The sequence below is a fragment of the Suillus plorans genome, assembly GCF_016647745.1.
Source record: "Suillus plorans strain S12 chromosome Unknown HD556scaffold_82, whole genome shotgun sequence".
Classification (NCBI taxonomy): domain Eukaryota; kingdom Fungi; phylum Basidiomycota; class Agaricomycetes; order Boletales; family Suillaceae; genus Suillus; species Suillus plorans.
In genome coordinates, this window is record NW_024537466.1 from 168,197 (window position 1) to 195,682 (window position 27,486).

The 27,486-nt window shown below is 49.6% G+C and overlaps 9 protein-coding genes across 9 annotated transcripts; 6 read left to right on the forward strand and 3 right to left on the reverse strand.

Moving 5' to 3' along the window:
* Positions 1-254: 254 nt before the first annotated feature.
* On the reverse strand, positions 255-3,284 carry HD556DRAFT_1449018 (uncharacterized protein; the record flags this gene model as incomplete). Its single annotated transcript, XM_041307529.1, has 3 exons — positions 255-1,234; positions 1,290-2,174; positions 2,225-3,284. The coding sequence occupies 3 exons, from the start codon at positions 3,282-3,284 to the stop codon at positions 255-257; spliced, it is 2,925 nt and encodes a 974-aa protein (XP_041154587.1).
* Positions 3,285-5,176: 1,892 nt separating this feature from the next.
* HD556DRAFT_1247168 (uncharacterized protein) lies at positions 5,177-5,434 on the forward strand (the record flags this gene model as incomplete). Its single annotated transcript, XM_041298674.1, has 1 exon — positions 5,177-5,434. A coding segment is annotated over one exon (258 nt), but the record flags the coding sequence as incomplete, so codon positions are not given.
* Positions 5,435-7,868: 2,434 nt separating this feature from the next.
* Positions 7,869-9,789, reverse strand: HD556DRAFT_1449020 (uncharacterized protein; the record flags this gene model as incomplete). The annotated part of the gene is made up of 5 exons (XM_041307530.1): positions 7,869-8,203; positions 8,260-8,474; positions 8,526-8,870; positions 8,922-9,066; positions 9,114-9,789. 5 exons carry the CDS (start codon positions 9,787-9,789, stop codon positions 7,869-7,871), a joined length of 1,716 nt encoding a protein of 571 aa, XP_041154589.1.
* A 2,768-nt stretch (positions 9,790-12,557) lies between these two features.
* HD556DRAFT_1210050 (uncharacterized protein) lies at positions 12,558-12,791 on the forward strand (the record flags this gene model as incomplete). The annotated part of the gene is made up of 1 exon (XM_041296544.1): positions 12,558-12,791. A coding segment is annotated over one exon (234 nt), but the record flags the coding sequence as incomplete, so codon positions are not given.
* Positions 12,792-14,156: 1,365 nt separating this feature from the next.
* On the reverse strand, positions 14,157-14,765 carry HD556DRAFT_1247151 (uncharacterized protein; the record flags this gene model as incomplete). The annotated part of the gene is made up of 1 exon (XM_041298670.1): positions 14,157-14,765. A coding segment is annotated over one exon (609 nt), but the record flags the coding sequence as incomplete, so codon positions are not given.
* Positions 14,766-17,176: 2,411 nt separating this feature from the next.
* Positions 17,177-18,487, forward strand: HD556DRAFT_1434502 (uncharacterized protein; the record flags this gene model as incomplete). The annotated part of the gene is given in 12 exon segments (XM_041305331.1): positions 17,177-17,271; positions 17,332-17,346; positions 17,386-17,413; positions 17,463-17,594; positions 17,642-17,702; positions 17,767-17,779; positions 17,858-17,933; positions 17,953-18,088; positions 18,155-18,207; positions 18,279-18,332; positions 18,358-18,362; positions 18,382-18,487. 12 exon segments carry the CDS (start codon positions 17,177-17,179, stop codon positions 18,485-18,487), a joined length of 774 nt encoding a protein of 257 aa, XP_041154592.1.
* Positions 18,488-19,784: 1,297 nt separating this feature from the next.
* Positions 19,785-21,626, forward strand: HD556DRAFT_1449024 (uncharacterized protein; the record flags this gene model as incomplete). Its single annotated transcript, XM_041307531.1, has 2 exons — positions 19,785-20,156; positions 20,202-21,626. 2 exons carry the CDS (start codon positions 19,785-19,787, stop codon positions 21,624-21,626), a joined length of 1,797 nt encoding a protein of 598 aa, XP_041154593.1.
* Positions 21,627-25,434: 3,808 nt separating this feature from the next.
* Positions 25,435-25,699, forward strand: HD556DRAFT_1190790 (uncharacterized protein; the record flags this gene model as incomplete). The annotated part of the gene is made up of 2 exons (XM_041296167.1): positions 25,435-25,554; positions 25,604-25,699. Coding segments are annotated over 2 exons (216 nt in total), but the record flags the coding sequence as incomplete, so codon positions are not given.
* A 179-nt stretch (positions 25,700-25,878) lies between these two features.
* HD556DRAFT_1247213 (uncharacterized protein) lies at positions 25,879-27,011 on the forward strand (the record flags this gene model as incomplete). Its single annotated transcript, XM_041298682.1, has 4 exons — positions 25,879-25,987; positions 26,140-26,423; positions 26,472-26,784; positions 26,839-27,011. Coding segments are annotated over 4 exons (879 nt in total), but the record flags the coding sequence as incomplete, so codon positions are not given.
* Positions 27,012-27,486: the final 475 nt, after the last annotated feature.

Here is a 27,486-nt window from a genome sequence, read left to right on the forward strand (position 1 = left end):
TGTCGTCCAAACAAACCGTAGATTCAAGCGTGTTGTGGTTCCTTGTATGTATATTCACGATCCTACAGTGCCCGTAATATATTCATACTGGGCATCAGGAAAAATCAAGGGGATAGTATAGTCAGAGTAGCATGCGTAGCTCCATAGTCAAGTCCCCTGTATGTAGTCAGCGCCGTACTATGTAGAATCACGTAGTAGCGCGGCCCTAGGCTGGTTAGTGATAGGTAGTATGCGACTAAGAACTATCAGAGACACTATTGTAAAGCCGTGTAGGTCTCTGTAGATGGATATAGGCGGGTGATCTCGGTGCAAAGCCAAGCTGCGTGTGCTTCGGTACCCACTGTGGAAGGGTCCTCCAGCGCGACTTGAGTATGTCGTCTAATGGAAGACTTCCATCGTGCATGGGTAAGAAGGGCAGACCGAGGGCGAGACGTCATCACCGCAATACGCTCTTGAAACCAGCGCTCGAGGTCTTCAGACCATTCTCCTTGCCACTTCTGCCACCTCCACCATAGGTCGGGGGTAGGCCAGAGGCTACCGCGATCAGTGATCCCTAGCAGGAGATCTATCTCACCATCTGTGACCCTGTCGTCGATGTCTGAGCCAAATCTGTCGAAATGGAGATGCAGAGTGGCATCGGTGGATGGGGGCGACAGAGCTGCTGAAAAAAGGTCTGGTGGCCCATAGTGCAATGCGATACGCCACACAAGGCCGCCCATGGTAAGAAAACGTCGAGCATGTGGGTAGCCAAGAAGCCGCCTGACTTGACGCACGTACGCGTCAACGGCGTTACCGTTTTCAGTAAGACCGCGGGGCATTACGTCGAGATAGGCAGGGCGGGGTAGGGCGGGGCTGCGATGGTGGGCAGCCAAGTCAGAAATGCTGAGGAACACCCTCCAGTCAAGTCCACGAGAGAGGCAGCGAAAGGCTAAAAACCAGACGGGCACATTTGGGTATTGAGCTCGCCACAGGCGAAGCCTTACCTCAGTCCTCTTCGAAACATCCAAGCGCCCTTTGGAGACAAACGGAAGGTTCAAAGGGGGCTGGATCGTTGGTACACGTAAGTCTGAGTTGAACCGTACAAAGGGGCGGTTAAATTGCCCGATAACCCAGCGAGTCATGCTGTTGTCAATCTCAGGTGAATTATTCAACCTGTCGATGGTCCAACTACTTGGGACCGATGTAAGCGATACAGTAGGCGAGGCCTGCCGTGATGTGCCAAGAACGGGAGGCACTAGAGGTGACAGGGTTTAGATCTTCTACCATATGGGTGTGGCAGAAAGGCTTACATTCAGCGTTCACCTGCTTGCAGGAGGCCTCCACAACCATATCACCCGACTCTGTCCTTTCGCGCTGACCTTTCCCTTGCTCAGCCTGTTTCAGCTCAACCTCTGCGGGCCTCATGTTGTTGCGCTCATGCTCTGCCCGCTGCTTGCCCGCTGCTTGCCCCCGCCACGCCTCTTCGCACTCTACCTTTTCGTGCGTGGCCCTCCCCTGCTCAGCCCGTTTCCAATTGGCTTGCCCCTGTATTGCCTCTTCGCGCTCCTCCTTTTCATGCTCAGCCCGTTCCAAATCCCCTTGCTCCTGTCCAGCCTCTCGAAGCTCTGCCTTTTCATTCTCAGCCCCTCCTTGCTCGGACCGTTCCAAATCTGCTTGCACCTGTACCACCTTTTTGTGCCCTGACCTCTTCCTCTCATTGTCTACCCTCCTGCTCATATGTAGCATAGCCTCAAGCGTACCTATCAACTTCCTGCGTGCTGATTGCTGGGACGCAGCATCATCGCACTCAAAAGATGACCGCTCTAATATCTCCCGGTCTGCCCTCCGGCGCTCTGCACGCTCCCGCTCGAGTCTTGCATACTCAGCTTGCGGTAATGTCGTTGACAGGGCCGGACTGGGCTCCACTCGATCGTGGCACTGGCTGCTGGATGTCAAGCAGAACCACCTAGCACGCTCGACGGCAGCGTTGGGGCCACACAATGGCTGCTTGAAGACGGCATGCTCGATGGCATTGATAGCAAATATGCCACACGAGGACGAGTCACCCTGCTTCGCGTGGGGCAAGGTGAGCCCACGATTGACGAATGGACCGGCGAAACGTGCTGTGAGCCACCACTGCAGCTTTCGAACAAGAGGCTTTGGGATAGTAGAGTCCTCGTCAGCATAGGAGTCCCCTGATGTGACATCAGTACGTCCGCTGATCACCCGCAGAAAGGGTGCTCACCGCAGCAGAAGGATCTAGTGGTGAAATCAATCGCAAGTGAGATCCAATGCATCTGTTCGTTGAGAAAAACGGGGGCATAAAGGATCTTCGGCATCTCCAGACTTTTCTCAAGCTCCCGCAGCGACCGGCTCACTTTCCCCTTGAAGTATGAGGCATCCTTCGCCCTATTAATTTCCAACATGAAAGTCGTATCGACGATGAGGGCTTGGGGGATTACAAGACTCGTGTCGCAGATCCGAGAGGCCATACAGGCTGACATTGAGTCCATCAAGGTACCCGACATCCAAGTGCTACTGGATAAGAAACCTGCAAGAACCGCGGTAGTTATCGAGCCGGAAGCAGCTGAGCCAACAAGCAGCCGGTCCCAGGAGAGAAGGGCCAGGTGCCTTTGCGCCCTAAGAAATATCGCCGTATCTGGGCCACCTTCTTCTATCCGGTTTTGTAACCAGCTGTTTCCGTTCATCCAAGCGGGTTTGACCCTATGCGCGCCATGCAGCTCCTTCCACAATGTGATGACCCAGAGAGGTAACGGTTGGGACGCATGGTACGGATCGTGTATCGAAAGCTTCCCATCCAAAAGAGCTTGACCGACGGCCCGGTATGCATCATCAACAAACTGCTTGGGAGGAAGATCTTGCGATTTCAGCGCCATCAGGTTGAATCGTGCAGGTGTAGTTTGAAAATAAGACTCGGCCTGCTCCTCAGCGTCTTTCAACGAGATCCTTGGCAGCTGAAACTCAAGGAAACAGGAGACTGGAAGATGGGGGTCAGGAAGCACAGCTGCGCGTATCTCGTTGGGAACGGCCATAGTCGCATCGTAAAGTGACTCCAGGTCATCCGGAATTTCCACTGCAGTAGCCGGGAATATTCTTCCCTTACCAATCCATGTGGTAGCTGCTGGATGCGTGACTACGTCAGGATAAAGGTAATCGTCTTCAGAGATGGCGCCGTCAGCATCTATATGATCGCCAGAGTCACTATCTGAGGAAAGAGTAACTCCGCTAGGTGGTCTGTGGTGCCACTGGAATCTACCGTAACTTTCATTGTTGAGTTTCTCCATGGAGCCGATTGTGTCCGAAGCGTAACCGCCTGGAGAGGGAAACGTTTGGATGATGGAAGAGTCGAGTTAGAATTACGAGCGCGAAACCCAGTACAAGGGAGGTAAGTAGAGAAATACAGAATGCGTAATACGAATACCTGTAACCTATGTAGTTAGTAAGTAAGTCAGATAAAGTACTATGTATCTCAAACTACTTTGTCATTGAGTCCGACTGTCCGCCGGCTTAGCAAAGGTTTTTTTCCGCTTTCGTCCATGTGAGTCACACGGTCGTTTTTAAAACTCCGCTCGTTCTTCATCCACGTGACACCGTTCCCAAAAGGAACCTTGCGTTTGGAGGGCGGAGTTTAAAAAAGAGTACTGGTGACCCTGCCCATGAGGCTGATGTCAATAGACCGATGATATATACTATCGTTGATATATCATGGCACATTATAAACCCCCTTCTCTTAAAAATAGTACATTTTATTATATCGATCCACAGTAATGTATTTCTTTTTGTCAAAAGACGACACGATGAATGCTCTCTGCATCAAGTTCATACTCCAAGTCACCTGTTATGTGAATTAGTTTTACCGCGAAGAGACCTGAAACGGATCAAAGTGGAGATTTGAGGTGCTTCATTATACTTCGATGGTAAAGATGTTCCTTCTGAGGTACGAGGGACAAGTGCCAAAGAAGGACGACTCGTGACCGGTGACCGGGAAGATGGGCCCATGGCGGCTCGGGATCTCCCGCAGCCTCTTGCATGGAGCCGCCATGATGCCCACAAGCCATTCTGGGGGCAACGGGATCTGCATTTTCTAGTTATTCGAAGTCAGGCAGGTAGATAGATTAGTAATCAAATATAGCTACAAAGACGAAGATTGGTCCTAGGCCTCATTTTCATTTGTGAGCATGTATAGTTGCCTAATTGTCGATGCGGAAAGCCAATGTTTCCTTCCCTCCTTCCCTCAAAAGTTCTATCGCCAGTAGCATTATCCCCACGTGTTCCCCTCGTATATGGTGGGAGTCTGATTACCTCCCAGGTGATACCGCTTCTCCCTCGCTACCTTGTCTCCCCACGCAACGCGAATACACCTGTTCGTGTGTCAGGAAATGCAATGGTGTCTCGAACAAAGTCAGCAGAAGCACCTACCGCACCCATGAGAAATATCGCCAGGAAGACATGTCATTCACTTCAACGGGCACACCTAGCTTTGTCAATCCACTCAGAGGAGTACGGAGCAACTTGAATCATGCGCAACCTGAGGAAGCCTCTATGTCAAACATGTCACGTCCATCTTCACACTCATCCCAACCACCTGCTAATGTCAAAGACTTCGGAAGTATAGCCTCACATGGTTTGCACGAGCATATAGACCATGATTCTGGTCACGCTACAGATCTACGAGAAATTTTTGATCGTGTGAGTCTTGTATAGCCGTTTCATGCAACGTAGTAACGAGCTCATATCTGCATTAGCAATACCAAGATTCAGAGAAGAGGGAACACTTTGAAGAGCATCCTCCCCGAAACACTAGCTCTCCACAAGCTCATCCAGTCGAGGAAAATCCAGACAATTCATTTCCCGTTCCCGAACCTCTGGATGCGGACGAGGAGGTTCTCGATAATATCTATGCCAATGTCAAGCGCGGAGACTTACGTGCATCTCTCGCTTGCATCCTTGCACTTCAGAATGCATAATTAGATGGTTCCGGTACTGGTCTAAGTCCAGATGCTACCGAGAGACTCAGGAATCCACCTAATCACCCATCTTCCATCGACGACGACCCTGAACTCAAACTCGCTGTCCACCTGTACCTCGCGCTCAATAATGCTGATGATGACTACACGAAAGCAGCCTCTGCGATCAAGGAGTATAATAATGACATGGAGCTCACACCGTCAGATTAAAGTCCCTTGTTTCGCAAATCACTGGAGTCGAGGAGATAAAGCACGACATGTGTCTTAACACGTGTATTGGCTTTACCGCCCCTTTCGCATCTCTCGACCATTGTCCAGAGTGCACTGAACCACGATACGACCAGGAGGTGTTTGAAGCGACGGGAGCCAAGGTTCCTCGACGTCAATTCAGCACAATACCTGTCGGCCAGCAGCTTCAGGCCATTCACCGAAGTCCAGAGGGCGCAGTGGACTTGCGCCAGGCATGACAAAAAGTGACATTGATGGATATCTGCGCACTCTCTTCCCTCGTCTCTTTGATTGCCTCGACTCGACACCGGCAGGTGCTGATGGGTTTCGCTGGTATTTGATTGTCAAAAGTGGCAAGAATATGGTCAAGAGCAGTCAGGAGGGACTTACAGGCAGTGAAATTTTGAGGACTCGTCATCCTGCTGGACGGAAGTGGACTGATCAGTTCATTTATTTCGGTGAGTCCTGACTCGATAGTAGAAACTTACTCGGCATGTCATGACTCGTATATGGTAACTCATTGTCCAGGTACCATGCGCGAAGGGACCCAGATTCTTTTGATGATTCAATGAGCGAAGTTGTAGGGGCAGAGGACATAGGCACAGTTCGAAGCGATGACGTGGATGAGTCTGAGAATGAGGTGTCAGTGCTCCCAAAGGGAAAAGGTTTCGCACCTTGATTGACTCTTCCTGCTCATACATTCTCACCATTCTTATGCTCAGACTCTCCTAATCTTACAAAACGAACTCGATCCGGTGGTACCAAGTTGTTTGCGACCTTCCTTGATTCTGACTCAGATTCTGATGTTTGAACTGGTGGAAGATCACAGCGGTAAAGGTGAAAGGACAAACCTGCCGCAAAGAAAGCGCCGCCGAGCTATGTGACAACTTCTCCATTCATTATTTTGCATTCTTACTACCTATTTTGAAGTTGCCTCTGACCATCAGATGGAGCTCGCAGGGTCAGGTTCAATAAATACTACACCGGTAGACACTGGTATAGAATGTAAGTCCCATCCGTTTTTTACACAGCATTAAATTTTCGCCAACCTCAGTGGCGACGAGAGGAGCAGTGTGGCACAAATTGATGTGACACGGCTGGAATAAGAGCCTGAGATGTTGGAAGACCTTCGTTCGAATGAGATCCTGCCAGCTGAAGACAAACCAACTTCGAACGTACCGCTGGATGACTTAGTATCAAGCACACTGCTTGCCAGTGTCACACCGGTGGATGAATACTACGGCGACAATCATGCTATTGATTTTGGTACTCCCGAAGAACATATGCTACTAGTACCCTCCGACTCGAATCCGAGTCCAGCAGTACCTTTACAACTACTAATACTACTACCACTGCTTCTGCCTCAGTTTCTTCGACTCATGCAGCACATGGGCCCAGGCATCTTGGTTTTGGCCGTCCACGGAATCTGCAGGCGCTGATTAACGTTCCCCGACTCGCATAATCTAGATCAGCATTCAGGATGTTCGTCAAACCAAAGGCCAAACCCTGGGATAGGAAATGACGGTATCGAACATTGATCACTTTTTTCGTTTATACTTACGGCCCGGGCATACAAGCAACTAATTTGACTTGATACCTAATCCCCCAGACTGTTTTGACCCAAGCACTTATTTTATATTTGACTCTACGTTGAACTGCTATACACCGCTGCGTTATATGGAAAACGTTGAAGTGTCTGCGCGCGCGCGAAAATTGTGCGTGCACGTGATTTAATAGTAATAGTGCATTTGGCCCACTATACCCCAAACTCCAAAGCATGAACCCTCCGCAGCATCAATCGCAGTTTGCTAGCCCCACCACTGACCGTCAACAAAGCTTACTCCTGTTCAGACTCGGAACCGGCCACATCCCTTTTAACAAGCATCTCTACTGCATATCGAAACTCCCACCCACCGTATGCTCATTGTGCCATCAGAAGGAGGAATCAGTCTGCCATTGAATATTGGAGTGCCCTGCCTTCATCCGTCCTCACGACGATGTGAGGATGTCCCTAGGTACGTGTGCCTGCAGTCTACTTGACGGAAGATGTATCAAGAAACGGCTCATCCTCATAGCTGAAAGCAAGCGCTGAGCGCTTGGCAAAATCCGGAGTTTTCCCTGATGTGGGAACCACCTTCGACAACACAGCATCACCTGCAGACCACAGGGAAGCAAAGTGCAAAGACTGGCTCCATTCCCGCCATTAAAAGTCCCTAGATGCCTTCAGACAGTATCTAACGTCCAAACTTTTGCTAGGACCATTATTTAAGCAATGTATGACATATCATCACACATCTGGCCTGCTATACCCTTGCATCGTCCAGCGTAAGCTCCGAGTCGGAGCCTGACCTCGTTATATACCAGACGCCTTTCTAAGTTTACTTCAAATTTTCAAGCACCCTTTCATCATGATGTTGCAGACACTTCATGGCCTCAATATCCAATACATCATTTGCGAATCGTGATATCTACGCTAGAACAGTAGGTACTTTTTCCATTTTTTGATACACTGTCTATAGCTAGTCGAAATGTCGATCAAAGTCCCACCTTTTGATCCGTAGCTCTATATGCAAAACACCGCGCTAGAAATGAAGCAGATACCATGAATACCAAAGTGTCACCAGATATCCTTGGTCTGGGGTATCACGTGTATCTACTTATCACCGTGACCACTCAATATGCTTGGAACTGTGCAAGTTCGTCCCCAAGTTCGACCTCATTTCCCACCTCATCGTATGGTTGGTCATCCAAGACCGACGCAGCCCGTGAGCCGTCGAGTTTAAGGGTCTGCAGGACACGGTTCGCAATTTCATCGGCCCTGTCAATGCAGTGCTTCGATTCTACGTTATTTTTAGAAGCAGTCTTAACCGCTTTCCGTCTCCTTGCCTTCTTCCCCCCCTTGCCAAATTGATGCGGCATGTCTCCATCCTCACTAGCACGCTGTGATATATACTGACCTGGGTTGAGCACCATGGTACAGAGTGCTACTATTGCGCGATAGTACAGCTCTAACCGACGGGGCAATCGTGAATATCAATCGCTAGTAAGATAAAGCGTAACCTACTGCAATGGGACAACCGTGGGACAGCCACCACCATGCGACGCAGGACCAAAAGGGTATCTTGATGTTCCTGGTTGGTAAATAGAGACCCGTACAGATTGTCCAGAAAGCATGACCACTCGGACAGGTGCATGGTGAGGTAAGAAAGGAAGTGCCCACCCATAGCAAACGTCACCAGCGGCGTATAGACCTCATGAAATTTCCCGGGTGGCATAAATCTGTGGCATGCAGGTCAGGGTAAGGTATAGGGGAGATCCATTGAAGCTTACAGCATGTCGCCCGCGTGGAGCACCACGACCTCTGCCACCAAGCCCTTCGGAAGTTGGGAAAGATCGCTGTCTATGTCACAGAGCCTGTAGAATGCGTCTGAAGCCTCGTCACGAGATGTTGAGGTATCTTCCAGGTCGTAAACGGCCCACATCTTCATGCCAGACACGATTCTGACAAATGTGCTGCGGCCATTTGAGTCATGGTGAGGAGCTGTATAAATTCCGGCTTGATGCAGAAGACCCCAACTTCGGTTCAGGAAGGCATCTGGATGGGGTCGGGTGTCTTCCAAGGGGTATTCATGTGTGGTCTCGCCCCATGCATAGACGGCAGCATGGTCTAAGGTTCTAATGAAGTGAATTTGTTTAGCATCATGTTCAATCGTGAGGCAGACGTACTCGAAGGGCGACGGGACCGTAAAGGCAGGGAGCGGGATGTCCAGAGCGCAAAGCTGCTCATCAGGATATTGAATTCCATCCAATAGGCGCCCTATGGTCCCATCTTTGTGGGGGTGTGTCCAATCATCAGCGCGTCGTGCCATGTCTAATGCAACAGTGAGTAATAAGTGGCGCATATACGTTTCAGCTGACCGTGGAGGGAGCACAGCCGGTCAGATATTCCAAACTGATCATGTAGATATTGCAGAGTAAGTTTTTCAGGGCCCGGCTCCGCTGCCCTGTGTACGACCGCACAACGGCCATCCCTCAAAGCAGCAGATACTCGACTACGGAGATCTCCGTCCTGCAGGCCCGTTGCATCGATGTGGTCGACGCGAAAGGAAGCTGGTGATGAGATCGGGAGGGCTGCCATCTGGCGAACACGTTTTGCATCATTTTCAAGGACATTGTGTCCGTCGCGCATGACTGCAGGAAGTACGGTGACCTGGCCGTTGTGCCACCGGACAGTCTCAGTCCCGTAGGGCATCTCAGAGGGTATCAAGTCAGAAGCGAGGTCCTCTTTTATCCTGATGTCATTCGAGGCGGACTCCTTGACCGGGTGGTCCTTCTGCATGAGCGCAAATCTCCCCTGCGCAGGCTCTTCCGCAGACCGCATCTGTAATGGCTCTCTCATACGCCTTTTCCTTCTCTCCAAAAGATCATCCTGCTGGTTTTTTCTCTTGTGCTGTCCTCTCTCCTGGTGTTCGTAGCCTGCAGAGTCCACCTGCTCCATCACCTCCCCAGATTCCTCACCGAGCTTCCTATGTTCCACACCCTTGAGCTGAAGGTATGGATCTTTGGATGGAGCTGAGGACGAAGAGGAGGCCATGATGATACGAGCTGCCTCGGAGTGACCACGGGCTATTTGTTTCTATGTAGATAGCCAAACAAATTACTAATGCATTTGATCGATCGCTCTGGCGTTTGAGGACGGCATTTCGGCTTGCGACGGCTCGGCAGGGTTCAAAACCATACATAGATTTGTTGCGAGAGCGATTACAAAAAGATGGTAAAACTTTACAAACTCTATATAATCAATATGGGACATGTGCAATCAGTCTCATGTTCGTAACTTCCACGTGTGAGCCGAATACGAGAGCCGAAGAGTACTGAACGAAGTGGTAGTAGTTTCATCTTTTAACCCGCCCCTCAACACATTTCTTTTCCGTGATTCAATGAATTCATCTGTGCGGGACCGATAGATATCCCTTGAGCTGACAGACTGGACATTAGGATGCTGGAGACCGATGCTGGCTGAGTCGGAAGTAGAAGCCGCCGTAAAGTTGATTGTGTGGGTGTGGTGAGTGAGTAGAATTTCGAGATACGCACTAAACAGGACAATTTTCCTGTATTTGCCAGAATTCACTCGCAGTAGTAGATCGTTCGATATTTCAGGACTACTAAAGAAACCAGATTTTTCACAGTTAGTGCTTGAGAGTTCAAACAACTTCGTCAACATTACAGAGAAATTGATGACTCTACTGTAGGATATTTAGGTGAGAAAATCAGCCTGGGAGCAAGCAAGGTTGGTGCTCACTGCTGACACAGGCGGCGCTTCGGATGGCCTGAAAGACTGAGCAGAAAACGACGATATGATGAGTACTCGCAAAGGCATCACAACCAGCGGCGTATCGCAAAATCGATGACGTCACACAAGTGCGGCGCGTCACGTTACAAAGATCCGACATACAACAGTACGGCGGCAGAGAATGAACTAGACACTCCTATCATTATGTGAAGTCAGGCAGGAGATGCGGCAGTCATGCAGTAAAAGGTAAGGTCAGGTCTGGGCGGAAAGAATCATGAGATGCATAAGCATCTTCAAGGCGAGAAACAAAAAAACGAAGATAAGTATCATAAGTTACACTCAATAAATCCGTAAACAGGTGCAAAGACGGTATAGTCGTCCATAGAAAACGTTGCTAGGGACAAGACACATCTGCTGTAATGCTGAGCTGAAGTTACGGTGGCCATTTGATGTACATAATAATCATTCATGTGAGTAGAGGTCTACAGTGTGAATGGAGAAGGAGACGACGAAGCAAGGGATGGAAGTCAGCCACTGGTACGACAGATATCAAAATCACGGCGCTGGTTCAAACGTTCATTTGCATAAGGGCTACTAGCTGCTGCCATTTCACGGTCTCCATGTAAAACGAATGAACTTCAGGATTGTACCATCTTTCCTAAACGTGCCTGCTGGGGTCAGGAGCTTCAAGTTGTGGCTGATCAAAAAAAATTCATATCATGGTGCATGTGGGGGACTCGCAGACACACCGGACAAAGTGCTTGTAGATTGCGCGTCTAAAACGGCCGGCGGGAACGGCAGACTGGGGAAGGACTTCCTCACGTCAAGGCATTCGCGAATCCAGAGTTGTAGATAGGGCAGGGGGGCCCTTTAGGAACTTGGACACTGGTGACAGTGAGGGCACGTCGTCGAGGAGTATGTTGTTGAGAAGACATTTTTTGTCGATGGCGTATGGATAGGGACAGGCTGGTAAGGAAGGCAATATTATCCTGTGACGATGCTGGTATCACCGAATCCATGATGGACAATTGGCGATGTGATGTAGAGCAGCGGGCGGGCAGCTCTTGAAACTCCGCTTTAATACCCGGGCCTGACCCCAGATACAGAACGCGCAGACAAGCACCCAGACCGGCCGTTACTAACTTGCACATCCACTTGATACAATGGCACGCAAGGTCAAGAATAGCTCCAGTGGACAGAGAGTAGGATCTCTCCCCTCGCAAATCGTAGGTGGTGTTGGTGGTTCTGGAGGCACGAGGGATCCTGCGGAACTGATGGTGGGTAGATCGGACGAGAGGGATCCTGCGGAGGAGCAACGACGCGTTCGAGCTGTAGGTAAAAGGAAAATGCATGAGGATCTCGACCCTGAGGACAACCCGTCCCAGCTAACATGCGCTCGCCCCTCAAACATGCCATCTCATATCTCCTTAGGCGCGCCAGTCACGCGCAGGACTGCCAGGGATCTCACCCCCACATTCCTGAAGGAAGCTAAGCTCGAGGTTAGCAAGCCCAGCTTTATTCGATGGTTTATGACCACATGCCCTCGTGAAGTAAGTTTCGTTTGCTATTCAAACATGGTGCTGACGCTAATTTTCATCTCAGTGCAGCGCGTGTGCAAAAAAGGTAGTGGCCTGCGGGTACCCGCCTATGGCGAACGACACCCAGCGCAACTTTAGATGCACTGCTTGCCGCAATGAACACGGTGGGGTATGTAGCTGGCTCCAAGATCTCTTGGAGGTATATATACGCGAGGCATACCAGCTAGATGTTGGAGAGGCATATGTATTGGCATCCTCGAAGGAAAAAGATCCACAAGGTACTCTAAGCAGGTACTACCAGACTTGGATTGCAGAACCCGCTAGACGCTCCTCTGACGACGAGTTGCGAGAGCGCTTGAAGGCCCTTCATACAAACCTTTCCTGGGAGCACCCACGCAAGAGGAATAATAACAGGGTCACTCCCGTACGGCATAGCCGCCTCATGCAGCAGACATCTGCACAACACCCCTCGACGCAATCGTCTTTGCCTGAGCCACAGCGTAAGCCACTTAAGCGCATCAAGCTGATAGTTCCTTCCCCACCGGAACAGCCACCTCCAGTCCAGGCGTCCCCACCATCTCCCGTCCAGGCGTCCCCACCATCTCCCGTCCAGGCGTCCCCACCACCTCCCGTCCAGGCGTCCCCACCACCTCCAGTCCAGGTGTCCCCACCATCTCCCGTCCAGGCGTCCCCACCACCTCCCGTCCAGGCGTCCCCACCATCTCCCGTCCAGGCGTCCCCACCATCTCCAGTCCAGGCGTCCCCACCACCACCACCCTCATCCCAGGGTACCTCGACACATGCACCTGTCAGATTTTCTCTAGGTAGGTTGCAGCTTTTACCCCCAAATCCCTGACCGACTCCTCGCAGGGCACCTTCCACCTCTTTCAGCTTCGACACCCATTTCTCCAGGCCTGTGTCAGCTCCAAAGCATCCCTACCGTAGTGCCTGCGAATTTTTCCCCGCCTACGACTACACCTCTAAACATCACTACGCTAAATATCCACAGTAATGCCGCACAGGATCCCCGACTTCCCTCCTGTGATATCGTCAGACTCAAGTCCAATATGGCTACCTTGTCGAATGGACTAGCAAAACTTGTCGTGGAGGACCTATCCTTGCAGGCAGATCTCACTAATCGTCAGGAGGCCGAATCGTACCTGTTGAAAATGCTGCAAGGTTCATTGCAGACATGCGACTTTCTCAGAAGCGTTGTGGATCAACAAAGTTCTAGACACGTTGCTGTCACCAGAAGCCTGGAGGATAGGATCTGCTCGCTAACGCTGGAAAATGGGCAGCTGAAACAGGGGGTTGCCGGCAAATGCTTGGAACAAAAAATCTGCCTACTAGAGGTAGAAAATGATCAACTGCGAGGCAGGCTCGTCCGCCAAGATCAGGAGCTAGAGAATGGGAAGCTACAGGATGGGGTCATCAATGGCCTGGAACAAAAGATCCGCCACCTAGAGGTAGAGACGGAGCAATTACTAGGGAAGCTCGCCGAGCAAGAGCAAGAATTCGCGACCATGAGCGCTCACACACAGCTTGCAGACTGCGTGTTACAGCTAATCTCGCAACAAGATCTACCTACTGGCGATAGCCAGGCAGACACCGACTTAACAGACTTACTTTCCTTAATCCATGCGCACTTCGATGATATTCAATCTACCCCTGCGAAATAGCGACTCAGGGATTTGGGTAAAGGTTCCAGCGACTCGGATAGAGTTGTCACCAGAACTACTTTGATCTTGGCACTTCCTTACATACTTACTTGGTGGCTAATGTTTGGTTGTACTGAGCAACGGCTGAAATTGAAAATTCCACAAACAACCTGATACATCCGGGAAACTGTCAGCACTACTACCCCATGCATGTGACTGACATCTTGGGTGAATTCAACATTCCATAGTAACCAGTCACTCGGTTCTCGGTCACCAGTCATTTGGTAGCTTGTATGCTAGTAATTCTGATGCTGTTTGTGCAAACCTGGGGATAAATTCATCTACTAGATGAGTAGTATGTCGGCGATGTCGTCAGTCACCCTTCCTTTATTGACTTATCCTTCGTGGAGGTTTTGTTGCCAAATGCGGAGGTGGGTGCTGCCGTTGCCATTGTTGGATTGGGCTTCGTCCCTCATTGGGGGCGTGTTGGTGAGAGGCTACCAGCGATGCTCGTTGCGTTGCTTTGAGTGGAGGGGGAGGGGGAATGATTGGGGTTGGTGGTGGCAGCATTGGGAGTGGACGGTGTGTCGGCACATGTGCCACAGGTGTCTTCCTTGTTCGGGCAGTTGAAAGCGATGTGCGAGCTGGAAAGCTGCTGGCATTTGAGGCATCTGGTGGGCTCCGGGAGGAGTTTGCGAGCCGCAGATTTCCTGCCTTCGATGGTTATGCCAAGTCTGATCACTTCATTGGCACTTTTCCTAGATGCGCATGCGATGACACAGAAAGCAGTTCTCCGTCCTGGGTTGCGTCTGGCGACAGGTTTGAGCCATTTGGCCTTCACTATGGTGCCTGGGCTGAGGTTACTCCGTTCCTCTATTTCCCTGAGGTCTGAGCTTGATTCGAGATTGAAGGAGATTGGTACGTATTCAGCGATTACTTGAAAAGTGCGGTCTTTGATAGTCGTGTCTCCTCCGAATTCTTGAGCAAAAGCTTTGCCGTTGCTGGGGGTGTTAAGCCAGAGTTTGGTGTCAGGACCGTCCACCTCGAATAGCGCACCGCCACGTTTGAGTTTCCGGACGCTTGTGAAGTCAGCCTTTTCTGGGATGTCAAAGCCCTGTTCTCTCAGGGTGTCGAGAGCCTTAGAGGCCCTTTTTACCAGCTCATTCTCCGTAAGATCGGTCAGGTTTGAGCTGCTTCCTTGTCAAGTAGTACTTGCTTGTTTTGCGCTTCGCTTTTGGCTAGCATGCTGGGGGTTGGTCTTGCGTTGTTCGATTTGAGGGCTTTCGCGTAGGAATGAGGACTATCATTTTGCGGTGTATTCACTGACCATTCATGGTTGATTCTGTCTTTCGAGAGCTCTGTTGCTGCAAGTTGCGATTGTTCCGTAGCTTCTGCGACTCTTGATGTAGCAGAGTCTAGGGAATCACGCACTTCATCCGTAACCCGAGTCAGAATGTCCATCTTGGATTCATGTTTCGTCGCTACTTCCTCTAGCCTAGCGAGTGGTTCCTGCATTCTTTCTACGATAGTATCCGCTAAGAGTTTAGTTTTCCTGTCGTGATCTGTCGTGAAGAGGAGTATCGCCACCGCCCGTATGATGTCCACATGCATAGGAGTAAGGGAGTTGGCCTGCACCGTGAAGTCTAGTAGAGCCGCTACTAGCGTGTCTAGGGTGATTTCGGAGGCAGGCGTGATAAAGAATCGCCTTGCTAGTTCTGCCCTTGCTGTATTCTCATCTACTTATTGGGTTGCTTATAAGGTCTGGAATCGATCTATTGGGTGGGCGGAAGGATGCTGTTCCGCGTTTGGGCCTTGTTTTTGGTTCCTGGCTGAGGGGGCCTGGTTCCTCCGACATGGGTTTTCGAGTAGTGTAAAGGCAGAATAAACAATAAAGAATAACTAGGAAATTGGGATATAAGGAGGATTCGAGGAGAAAAAAGGGAAGATTTGGTGGGCGTAGAGGCGGCGGAGGCGCCGTTGGGTGCGTTGCTGTTTCGGGGTCTTCTTCGGGGTGCCACTTAGTTGCTGACCAAGAAGAGCTAACTTGCCACTATCATAGGTTAGTACAAGCCTGCCGCTGCTCGCGTGAGTGTTGTGTTTTTCTCGTTCTGGATCACATACTGATATCCTCTTTTCCAGCTCAACTCGTCGTCGTCTGCTCAAGGTGTTCCCGGTTCGGATTAGTCTCTGTTTCTGCAATCAGTGGACCCGAGGAGCGTGGATAGCAGCTCTAGTAGGCGATATGGTGCGAAGCAGGATGGCTGGTGACCCAGACGAGCAGCGGATACCCTACCCTATATCACCATAATAGCACCCATTCATAGCGATACCCGTCGATACTCATTCTATTGCATTAGACGTGTATCTTTCCAGCCAAACAGGATCCTTTTTGATGCAAAAACCCATCTAAGCCGGACGAGAATCTCATCTAAACAATTCTCGATCTTTATCTTTTCTTCTCGAAAAGTGCCGGTTTATTCTAAACACTTCCAAAGGAGTCGATATGGTCTATGGTTTCGATGTCTAATATCTATCGATACATATCCCTGGGTGTGATGAGTCATCCTGCGCCTCTTCCTTTTGGGAATGCTGATGTAAGGCGGTGCGAAACCTTTCCTTGCCACTCAGCATATGTACATCCTTGTCTTCCATGGCGCACCGGGTCTAACCAGGCCCCATGCTGCATCTCCTTTTTGCCCGTCGATGGTCTACCAGGACCAAAAATCCACATGCTTGCCCAGTAAGTGCGAGCGCCTACACCATAGCGTCAACGCTTTGGAAGGGGATTGCGAGTGCTATTGCCTGCTGCCTGATTCTCCCGCCCAGGCGTCTACGCTCGGGTGTGAATCGCCATCACAATTTTCTCAAAACAGCGAGCGCCTGCGCTTGCCTGCTGCCAAATTCTCTCATCCAAGCGTTCACGCTTGGGTGTGAATCGCCATCACCATTGTCTCAAAACAGCGAGCGCCTGCGCTTGCCTGCTGCCAAATTCTCTCATCCAAGCGTTCACGCTTGGGTGGAAGTTGCCATCACCACCATCCCACAACGGCAAGCGCCTGCGCTTGCCTGCCGCCAAAGTCTCTCACCCAAGCGTTTACGCTTGGGTAGAAATTGCCATCACCATCGCCCCAGAACGACAAGCACCTGCGCTCGCCTGCTGCTCAACTCTCTTACTCAAGCGCTCACGCCTGGGTAGAAATTGCCATCATCATCGCCCCAGAACGACAAGCGCTTGCGCTTGCTTGCCGCTAAACTCTCTTACTCAAGCGTTCACGCTTGGGTGGAAATTGCCATCACCATCTCCCCAGAACGGCAAGCACCTGCGCTCGCCTGCTGCCCAATTCTCTCACCCAAGCATCCACGCTTGGGCAGAAATTGCCGTTACCATGGCCCTACAATGGCGAGCGCTTGCGCTCGCCTGCTGCCTAATTCTCTCACCCAAGCGTCCACGCTTGGGTGGGGAATTTCATCACCACCACTCGGCGAGCATCTATGCTCGCCTCCCGTCTATTTACGATCGCGAAGGAGCTGTATGATCCACCTAGGGGCGTCGAATTTTTGTTCCGCTTTTGTTCTCCCCTTAAATCGTCAGCCCTTGGTCAATTGCTGCCTCTCAATCTTCTTTTCACGCCCGTTTCATTCCGCAGCCCCACTTCCGCCATGTTTATAGCCGTGACCTAGCTTCACCGCTTTTTTATGAGATATTCCATGGAAGATTATCACAGACAGGCATTCTTATCTCACAATTTCTAGATGATGCGGAAGACGTTCCTTCTAGGACATGGCAGCTTCCTGCATATTCCTTGCAACAAAGACGGAGGAGTGCGGACGCAGGCTTCGCGACGTAGCAAGGGCGTGTCAGGCTAAAATTACAGGAAAAGATGTCTCCCTTATACACAGCGAGAGCCCAGCATGTAACATGTTTTCGTTGCTCCAACTGAGCTCATTTATCCCCAGGAAGTCGATCAACTGCAAAACGTCATTCTTCTCACAGAAGAAGTCCTCCTCGGGGCACTTTGTAACCCTGAGCCCTCGCGCCGAGTTAATTGATTTTTCCAATGCCTACCAAGAGGACTCTCGAGTACACGACTGCACGTGGAGTATTGCTCATGATTGGCAAGTTAGTCGTCTCAAACTTACAGGGGCGAATCATCGTCTCAATCCATGTGCCAGCCATCGGACACTACTTTGCATCTTATTCCTTCCTTGTATCGTTGCGTACACTTGCTACGTTCTGGCGCAGCGAGCTGTTGATGGGCCTCATTCAGCGTCCCTGGATGCCCGCATCTCTGCCTTCAGCATCCCTTCCGACGCCTCCTTCTCATAAACCCGCTTCACCTGATGCTTCTCGCTTCGCAGTTGAATGTTACGGGTTCACAGAAGATGACATAGCCAAGGTCTCAGGTAGGTCCATCGGAACTGGCTACCAATCATAACTGATCAATTCTGGTATGTCTTAGACGCCTTGAGCATACCGGCTTGCCAAATATCATTCAGCCCAAGACATGCAGAACGCGCCTCGTGTAACGCGGTTGACCATGGTTTGATGACCCACTGTATTTTTGACCCTGCAAGGTCTGACCAGCGTTCACAGATTCCTCCTCCAACAGGTTCTCTGCGCCCAACTCTTTATGAACCTTTCTCTCAGGTTCCACAGCTATTATCGCAATCAGCACCCGTCCCCCCGCAGGCACCAGTAACAGAGCACCAATTTCATCATACGGGGGTAATACGCCCTCCAAGACAGCGCTGCACGTTGCTGAACAGCCGGAAAGGGCCATCCCAGAATCAGCAAAAAAATGATAGGCCGCTTGGATTCTAGCTAGAATGTCACGGCCTCGCAAAGAATTTCTGGCGTAACGTTGACGCGAAGTCTGTTTGTGGGAGACATACCTATCGGGAGTTCTAACTGATAGTAATTTACTCCCAGTCAGAACCCACAAGTTGCTGAGCGAGGCTGAAAGATGTGGCTATATGTTTTGACCAACTCCTCGTTGAGCCTATATTGAAAAATAAGCTCCGCGAGGCTACGCGAGACATATATAAGATTCACTAGGAGCCTCGAATGCAAGGCAACTGAACTGACAGCAGTATTATAATGAACAAATCTTATAATTCATAGCGTGCAGAGGAGTAAGGTATCGCGTGCGGAGGATAATACCAGTACTTATATTAGGCCAGGCTGGTCACAAGCCTAGCTCCTCCGGTCATTGACCGTGTTTCGTGGGAAAGTTTGTGAAGTTTGTCGATGTTCACCTGAACACGACTGAAATTCGGCGGTTTCGCGGTCCTAGTATTACAATAGACTATACTATACTTTGATTGCCAGATCTCTGATGATCGGATCAGATATGATTCTTGCGCCATCTCCTTACCGGTATAAACACGCGGCTTAAGCACTTTGGTGTGTTCGGTTCGAGGACACACTTCAACGCCTACATTTTCACGCCATGACTCAGATCAGAGCTGACGCGGACGTCTGAGCGTCGGACGTGAAAGGTAAATTCTTGAAATTCCATTTTGATGTTACCATGTACCGTAAAAGCGTGTCTGTAAAGTCCGTGACGGTCGAGAGCATGTAAAGCGGCAGATGTGGACATGGGCAAGTGTGAAAACTCGTGATTTAGGTTGGTCATAACATATAGATTAGCAGCTAGTGTCTGCAAAGTACAAATCCCCAAAGTCAAGTGATGTACTCATCAGACTGGTCACGAGTTTATCTCGAGTCTCGTCTTCAAAAATTTGACAACTTTTGTTTGACCCTTTGTTATGACGTACGGCTTCTAGATGTGCCACATGGTTTTTTTTCACATCTATTGTCCTTTGAGGTTTGACATGAATCGCACCTCCGGGCTCGTCCTCGCAAATGTGGAGGACAAAAATGCACTTTCTAGCTCTCGATTGTGTGCGACGCACAAATAATAAAGCGGCTAAAGTGCAACTAAAGTGCCAACAATTGAAACTCCGAGTACCACTGACTGCTCGTGAGCGGAGTTTGGCATTGACTTGGTGTGATTACCAAGACCCCCATGCTAAGTCAGACCACACGCATAATAGTACGGCTGCTGCCCCACCGAGCCCAATTTTTCACAACGTTCTAATGGCTAAGTCAACCCGCCGCGAATCTTCATCCCAGGATGGACCTTCGCACGTAAGGCAAGGAGCAGAGCTACAAGGCAGCGAGCAGTTGGACGATGGCGCACAGGAGAGTAAGGGCCTTAGACGGAAGAAGAAGGTGGTGCTCATTATTTCTGATGATGAGGAAGTAGATGATGAGGGGCTTGGTGACGGTTCAATCGATGATTTGCCTACCTACGGCCGCCCTGAAGATATGCCCTCGCACATTCCATTAGGCGCACCGCTTCAGGTGCGCTACACTGCTCAGGACATCGCCCCTGGTTTTATGAAAGCCGTCATGGCGTGCACTACAGACGTTAGCTTTGTGCGTTGGTATTGTGACATCGCAGAAGGGGTAGGATGTTTTCACAGATGCCATTCTAACGCTAACCCTTTACAGTGCACCCAGTGTGCACAAAAAAATATCAAATGCAGATACCCTATTTCTGGAAATTCTTCTCAACATGAATTGCGATGCATTCAATGCGGGAAGGGTCGTGGTATGGATTGTAGCTGGTCCCAGGACCTGAGGCAGGCTTATTTACGCGAGGCCTACCAACTAGACGTCGGAGAGGCGCGTGTTTTAGCATCGTCAACGGGTGATAATCCCCAGGCCACTTTGGCCGCTTACTACCAGGTGTGGCGTACGGATCCCGCCACACATGTATTGGATGACAACGTTCGATTATCTCTGAGGAAAGTTCAGCGTAATATGAGACCCGGACGTGTCACCAGGAGCAAGCTCATCGGCACAAGTCCTACCTCCCCTACGCCGCCGCCATCCACACCCGCATCTACCAGACCTAAGCTTAAGGGCTCATCCCATACCCATAATGACCCAGCCACCCCTCACCGACACATAGGCTCTCCTGCATCTCCAGGCCCTCTGCCATCGCATACGCACAGAAACTCATCCAATGATGTCGCTAGCTCGGATCGGTTGACCCCACCCCTCTCGACCACAGGCCCTCTCCTATCCGCAACGCCTACTGCATCTGCAGGCCCTTTGCGATTGCAGGTACGCGACAGGCCTTCCATAACGGCTACCAGCAGTCGGGTGAACGCTGAGCGTACCGTTTCTCATTACAATGTGGGCGGTAGGCACCCGAATACTACCCACGCACTTGCGGATGCTCAGGTCGACAGCACACATGCAGAGGTATCGCCAGCTACTGACATCCTCAGCACCAGACGGCCCGTCCTACCCCACCTTTCCGACCTTCCGGGCGAAGCAGCACAAGGCCTGGATCAATTTCTCAAATCCGTGCTGGGTTCGACCTCTTCTACCAACAAACCTCTGCAGGAGAAAATCTTTAAGCTAGAGGCGGAATTACAGCAAGTGAAGTTAGAGTTGGAGGCAGAAAAAGCGTTACGCCTTGCCCACACCTTGGATGGGGACAAAACCATAGCGGATCAGCACAAGACCATCGCTGAACGGGACAAGATCATAGCAGACCAGCAAAGGACGATAGTTGACCTTAGCCGCAACATCGCTAAGATGGACATCTGCTCGCAGGCAGCGCGACGTTTGATATCTGGTCAGCTAAATCTTCCCAGCGGCATGTTGGTCGCCGATGCAGCCCCTTCCCCCGGTGGCCAATACCAGGTCACCACTGCCGACGTGAGGGAGTTTTTACTCACGCTCCTGCCGACAATATCATCCCGTGCTGACCGTGAAAGTCGCTGGTGGGTCGAGCATCTCTGCAGCCTAGTACAAGGTACTTCACCCCCCATCAAAGGCAAGCGCTCTGTGGGTGAAATCTCTGGAAGTGCTGAGGGGAGCGGCCAAAAGTCACAAGCTAAGCGCAGAAAGCAGGCACCATAGCCTAACACATTTCATTAATTTACAATACTACATAGGGATAGGCATTGCTGGCGTAGTATATTAAAGAAGTGGGGCAGTGTATACAATATTCGCGCAGCCTTGTTATTCGCAGCTCTTGTACAAACATAAAGTACTTCATCGATTTTGTACTTCACCGACTTCCCACATCGAGCATTCCTGCCACTTATACTAGATTTTCAACTCGAACTTGACTGGCGGTCTTAGGGTGTTTAAATTTATGCCTCCACATGCATTATGAACATTTCAACTGCATTCAATGTGGGTCGTTGACCCAAAAGGCAGTTCAACACGAGCACAATGTCTGGCGACAACCCAGCATGGCACATGGAGGCAACACCTGCAGGTGTGCTAATGACGAATGGGAATTCTTCGTCTTCGATTACTTTCATGTCTATCTCAGTCTGCAATGGTTAAAATACTGATATAAAACATCACCCATGATATTCCGTTGACCTGCGGTCTGGTTTGTCGCATAAAATATCTCATTGCGTAATTTAGGAAATGTTTTTCAAAGTTCAGGACACAAAAAAAACCCGAATCCAAAGTACTGTTCTGAACCGGTGCGAGGGTCCGGTTCTGGGTTTGATATCTTCGTGGAACAAGACTGCGGCAGCATCAGGCCGCAGGGCCCTCGGGCTGAGGCTCCAGTCAGACCCAGGTAAATGCCCATGGTGTTTAAGCCACTGGCACGACCACGACCACGACCACGACCACGGCGACAACAATGAGCATAATGATGACACCACCATACACTCAAATGAGCACCATCGTTCCCTCAGTCTCTCAGTTGATCAAGAACTGACTTGGAAATATCACACATGCAGGACTCACCTACGGAGCGAACCTTTAGTTCAGATCCATCTATAGCAACGGCTCAACGAAGGAACAACGAGGTTCAATAGGTATGTCTCGGCAGCTAGCTACAGTCCAGAGAACAGTCGCGCTAAGCATAACTGGTACGCACGGGCCACGTAGCGCTCAACAAGTACCTGCACCGCATATCCAAGTCCCCATCAGCCAAATGCGAGAAATGTAACGCGCACGAGGAAACCGTCCATCATTTCCTGCTCGTTTGCCCTGCCTACGCCAGACAACGCAATGTACTAAGACAGGAAACTGGGACACGAAACAGCAACCTCAAATACCTGCTGAACGATAGCAAGGGAATGAGAGCCACGTTGAAGTACATCGCGCGCACGAAACGAATGGAACAATCATTCGGAGATGTGACCCCACCGAAGGAAAAAGAATAGAAGAGGAAGAAGAGACCCACCCAAATACCATCATCCATAGCCCTAAGAAGGCCTTGACGTTCCCGCTCACGCCGGAACCATTGTACGAAGCAGACATGTACAAACGTAGAAAAACATACGATACGAGCACATACAAGTAGGTAATGTCCATCATAGGGCTCGGCCCCAACGGACAATAATCAAGGATCAAAAAAAAAAAAAAAAGCATAACTGGAGCCATTTTTTACTGGTCGTGCTGAGAAAGGATTTGATGTCCAAGTCGGTCCACCACAGCAGATCGGTATTCGAGTGACAGAATTTGTAGGATATATTCCCCATCCGACTGGTTGCAATGTTGAGATGACGGTATGTAACAGAGCGAAATATCATACGCCGTACTCGGACAAGTATACTGCAAGAAACTCGCTTGATGGTACTAAACGTAACTTAATGGTGAGACCGTTGCAAGTCTTCTGAAGTTCTGACGTGTGCGGCGGTCTATCGACGAATGTCACTTCGAAGGCATATAGGCCCAGGCAATACTGTCCTATTCATGCATGATATCATGCATGCTGAAAACTCAAGATGCGTGCGTGCCACACTGCAGTACATAATTCGAACAGCGCTGCCGATAGCACTAATAATAGTACCACTCTGCCCGTCTTTCACACCTACTTGTACATTCTGCCACCCTGCTTCCAGTTCTTGCCTTCGTATATTCTGCTACCATGCTCTCATACCCTCCTCCCTTATCATGGCCTCTCGCCTTGCTTAGATGTTCTTGTGCCTGTTTCCATGCTTTCACACTTTCAGGTCCATCACGTTTGCCTGTTAATCTTTGTTTAAAATAGTCAAAAATCGATTTTTTTGATTCTACTCGAAAGTATGCGACTGCTTTTTGATTAGCGCGCACTGAAGTTGTAATTATAAATCTCCCTGTAAAGAACGTGAGCCGGTCCCAATTATAAATCTCCAAAGAAAACGAGTTGATCAGATTAGTGTTGCCGTCGAGGCGAGTTAAACTCGATGTAAACTCGATTCGGTTCGGAAATTACCAAATTCGTTTCAACTCGATGAATCGAGTTGCAACTCGTTGGGTTCGAGATTCACAAAAGATTTTGTGCACTTTATATCCATACATCGTAATCCCCTGTAAAAGGCCATATGTCATAGTATGAATATCTCATTGCAAAGAGCTGGAGCCTGCAGTAGACTCGACATAGCTGCCACTCCAAAGGAATTTTCTAGATCCTTCACTCGGCTATTCTTTGAATTGAGACCCTAGCTAGCCACTAGAGCTATTGGAGCTAGGAAAAAACCTAAATATCATGATAGCTCGAAACTGGTACGAGCAACTTGAATGTTTTTGACCCCATGTCGTTGCAGCAGAATGGCCTGTGGACATTTTCTCATCTCAGTCCTGAACAATTCTTACACTCGAATTCTCATCAAAGCACACTATCTCCACTTCAAACCCCAAGTGGATCCTTTGAATCACTTCGAAACATTTCGCCAGGTCCATCAACTCCTGCCCCCAATGCAATTGGTGATGAAGGCCTCTCATACTACTACCCAGTGCCGCAGGTTCCGTCTTCACAAGATATTCACTCGTCACATGGGCCTCAATTGATGCAGGCCACCATGCCTTTGCAGAACGTCCAGGTACTCCGCACAATGTGGGGACCAATGCAGCCTGGTGCTATGAACGCACCCCTTCAAAATACAACTGCAGAGGTGGTCAATACACATGTGACAGAGAAGAGAGGCCGAAAACGCAAAAATGCGACCACTGGCAATGGCGCAGGAACTGCACCTACTACTCGAAAGCGACAGAAGACAAATGTTGGTGCATCCACCATCACACCAGCACCAGCAGCAACCATCTGTGGAGTTGGGCCTGTGTCCGTGCCATCCTCAGGCTCTAACACCATGGTGCCAGCAAACGAATACCCAATTGCAAGTACAAGTATGATGGCTGCTCTGAATAGCTCTGAGCCAATCCCCATTTCTCGTGCAAAACAGCCTCTACGTGATACCAAAGCTGCTGCCTCTGATGTGTGGTACTTCATGTGGGCAGTAGATTCTCCCGAACGACCTGAAAAAATGCCAGAGAATCAGCCAAGGTTAATGTACAAGCCCAACTCACTATATGTTGCCTGTCGACTCTGTGGGTGAGTGTCATTTGCTTTTAGTTGTGGTTAGATACTCATAATGTCCAGTGACGACAGTGAGAATCCACAGTGGAAAGTTTACAAGGTTGGTGATGGTATGACCCCAACCTGCCGAAACCATCTGCACAAGCACGGACAACGCTGGAGGGAAATCTGTGCAATTATGGGACTCAAAAATGGTGAAGAAGACTCGGGCAAGCAAATTAAACATGTGGCTTTTACGATTGAAATGTTCTACCACCTACTCATGAAGTGGATAGCTGTTGATGATCAGGTAAGTAATTTTTCCGTTCAAGTTTACCCACACTCTGAACTTATCTAACTGTCTGGATGTACTCATACTAGTCCTTCAATGTCGTCGAGTGTCCTGAATTTCGCGAGCTCCTTTTGTACCTGGGAGAAGGCAAAATACAGGACAAGAACCTCCCACACCGCACCAAGTTGACAGAAATGATCCTTCAAGAGTTTCGAACGGAATACTGTAAAGTGAGAAATGATCTTAAGGTATAGTGCAATAAATTTCACATGTGTTCGCACTAAATATTTGCTTCAGAATGCTCTCGGTCGCATATCCCATACTACTGACCTTTGGAGTGACCCAAACCTAGACAGTTTTATGGCGCTAACAGCACATTTCATGGCGCGTGATGGGAAAGGTATCTTGATTTTAAAAACACATCTCGTAGCATTTCGATTTGTCAGTGAGGCTCACACTGGTGCACACCTTGGACAAGAATTCCTCAAGATTACTGATGATCTCGAAATCAGTCACAAGGTACACATTGTCTCGACATTTGCATTTGAGTCATATTCATACTCACATCTACACAGCTTGGTCAGATCACTATGGACAATGCGTCCAACAACAACACACTTATGGTAGAGATTGAGGGTGAGCTTACACGAAGAGCTATTCCCTTTGATCGCAATGGTAACCGTCTGCGGTAAGTTGATATTGAATGCCAGGAATTGAAACTTTTCACTGACAAATCGCCATGACTATCAGGTGCTTCCCGCACGTCGTTAACCTTGCTGTTCAAGCAATCCTTGCAGAACTAAAGAAGAATCCTCACCATCCTGTTCTTGCAGCCTCAACTGATCCTGTAAACCAGCCAGCACTTCAAGCCTATGCCAGAACTCTAGAACGCGATCCAGTTGGACAATGCCGTGCGATAGTTTCAGCTTGCCGATCATCTGGCCAACGCCGTCGTCGTCTCCAGGCTGTGATTCAAGAAGGCAATGCAAATGGTTTCTGGAGAGGGAAGCTTCCCGATGGAAAGACCATGCTACCAGCTGTACAGCTGCTCCGTGACTGCACAACTAGATGGTCATCAACATTCAAGATGGTCGATAGAGTGCTAATGCTAAACCCAGTATGTACTCGCACCACTTTCGAAGTTCACGCTAATTCTCTGTTGAAGGCCATCCAATCCTTCCTACTTGAGACACAGAATGCTGACATTTCGGGCCTCTCCATGGATGCAAAGGATACCGATGTTCTTCGCGACATACATCAAATCATCGAAGTCCCTCACGTAGCGCAAGAACTCCTCTCTTCGGAGCGGACACCAACCCTATCAATGGCTCTACCCGCTTATGAAGTGCTGACTAGCCAGTGGACCCAATTACGAAGCACGATCTGGGAGTTATCCCACTATATTGATATCGGTCTTGATAAACTGAGGCAGTATATCAATGAAGGAAGGAAAACTCGGATATACGCACTTTCGATGGGTGTGTTTCAATTTTTAATACTTGCTGGGTGACTTTACACGAACTGAACTATAGTCGTTCAAGTTAATCCAAACATCAAGCTTAAGTGGTTGAGGGAACACTGGGAGGCTGCGGATGTTGGAAATGCTCGAGAATGGATACTACAAGCAGTTCGTCTTTTCTTTTTCTACGCGCTCTGGATGACACAATTTTTGGGTGCAGATGACTTCATTTCGTACATCCATTAGAGTCGGCAAGACGCAGACCCCACTGGAACTATCTGGCACACCCTCAGTATCACAGCATGCGCTTACCAACTCGACAGCAATAGCCTCGCGGTCCTTATCTGTTGGATTTGGCCGCATGAACAGCCTCAACGTAACTATGCGGCGTTCATCTTTTGTCACTACTAATAGTGCTACTCCTCCGACTCCAACCATCATTGTCTCTGAACCAGCGGTACAGTCCACAACACTGGAATCCACGGAGGAACGCTTGCGCAAGGAACTCGAATTGGACAGGAAGGATGCTGAGTACGAGTTTTCACGTTATGAAGAGGCAGGTATACTACTTGAAGCAGCTGAACGCACAGCCGATATCATTCGTTTCTGGGAGGTATGTGATATACATCTATCTGTGATTTTATAGGATTAACAAGTATCATATTAGCAAAAAGAACATATATTTCCACTTCTATTCCACGTCGCTATGGATGTCCTGCCT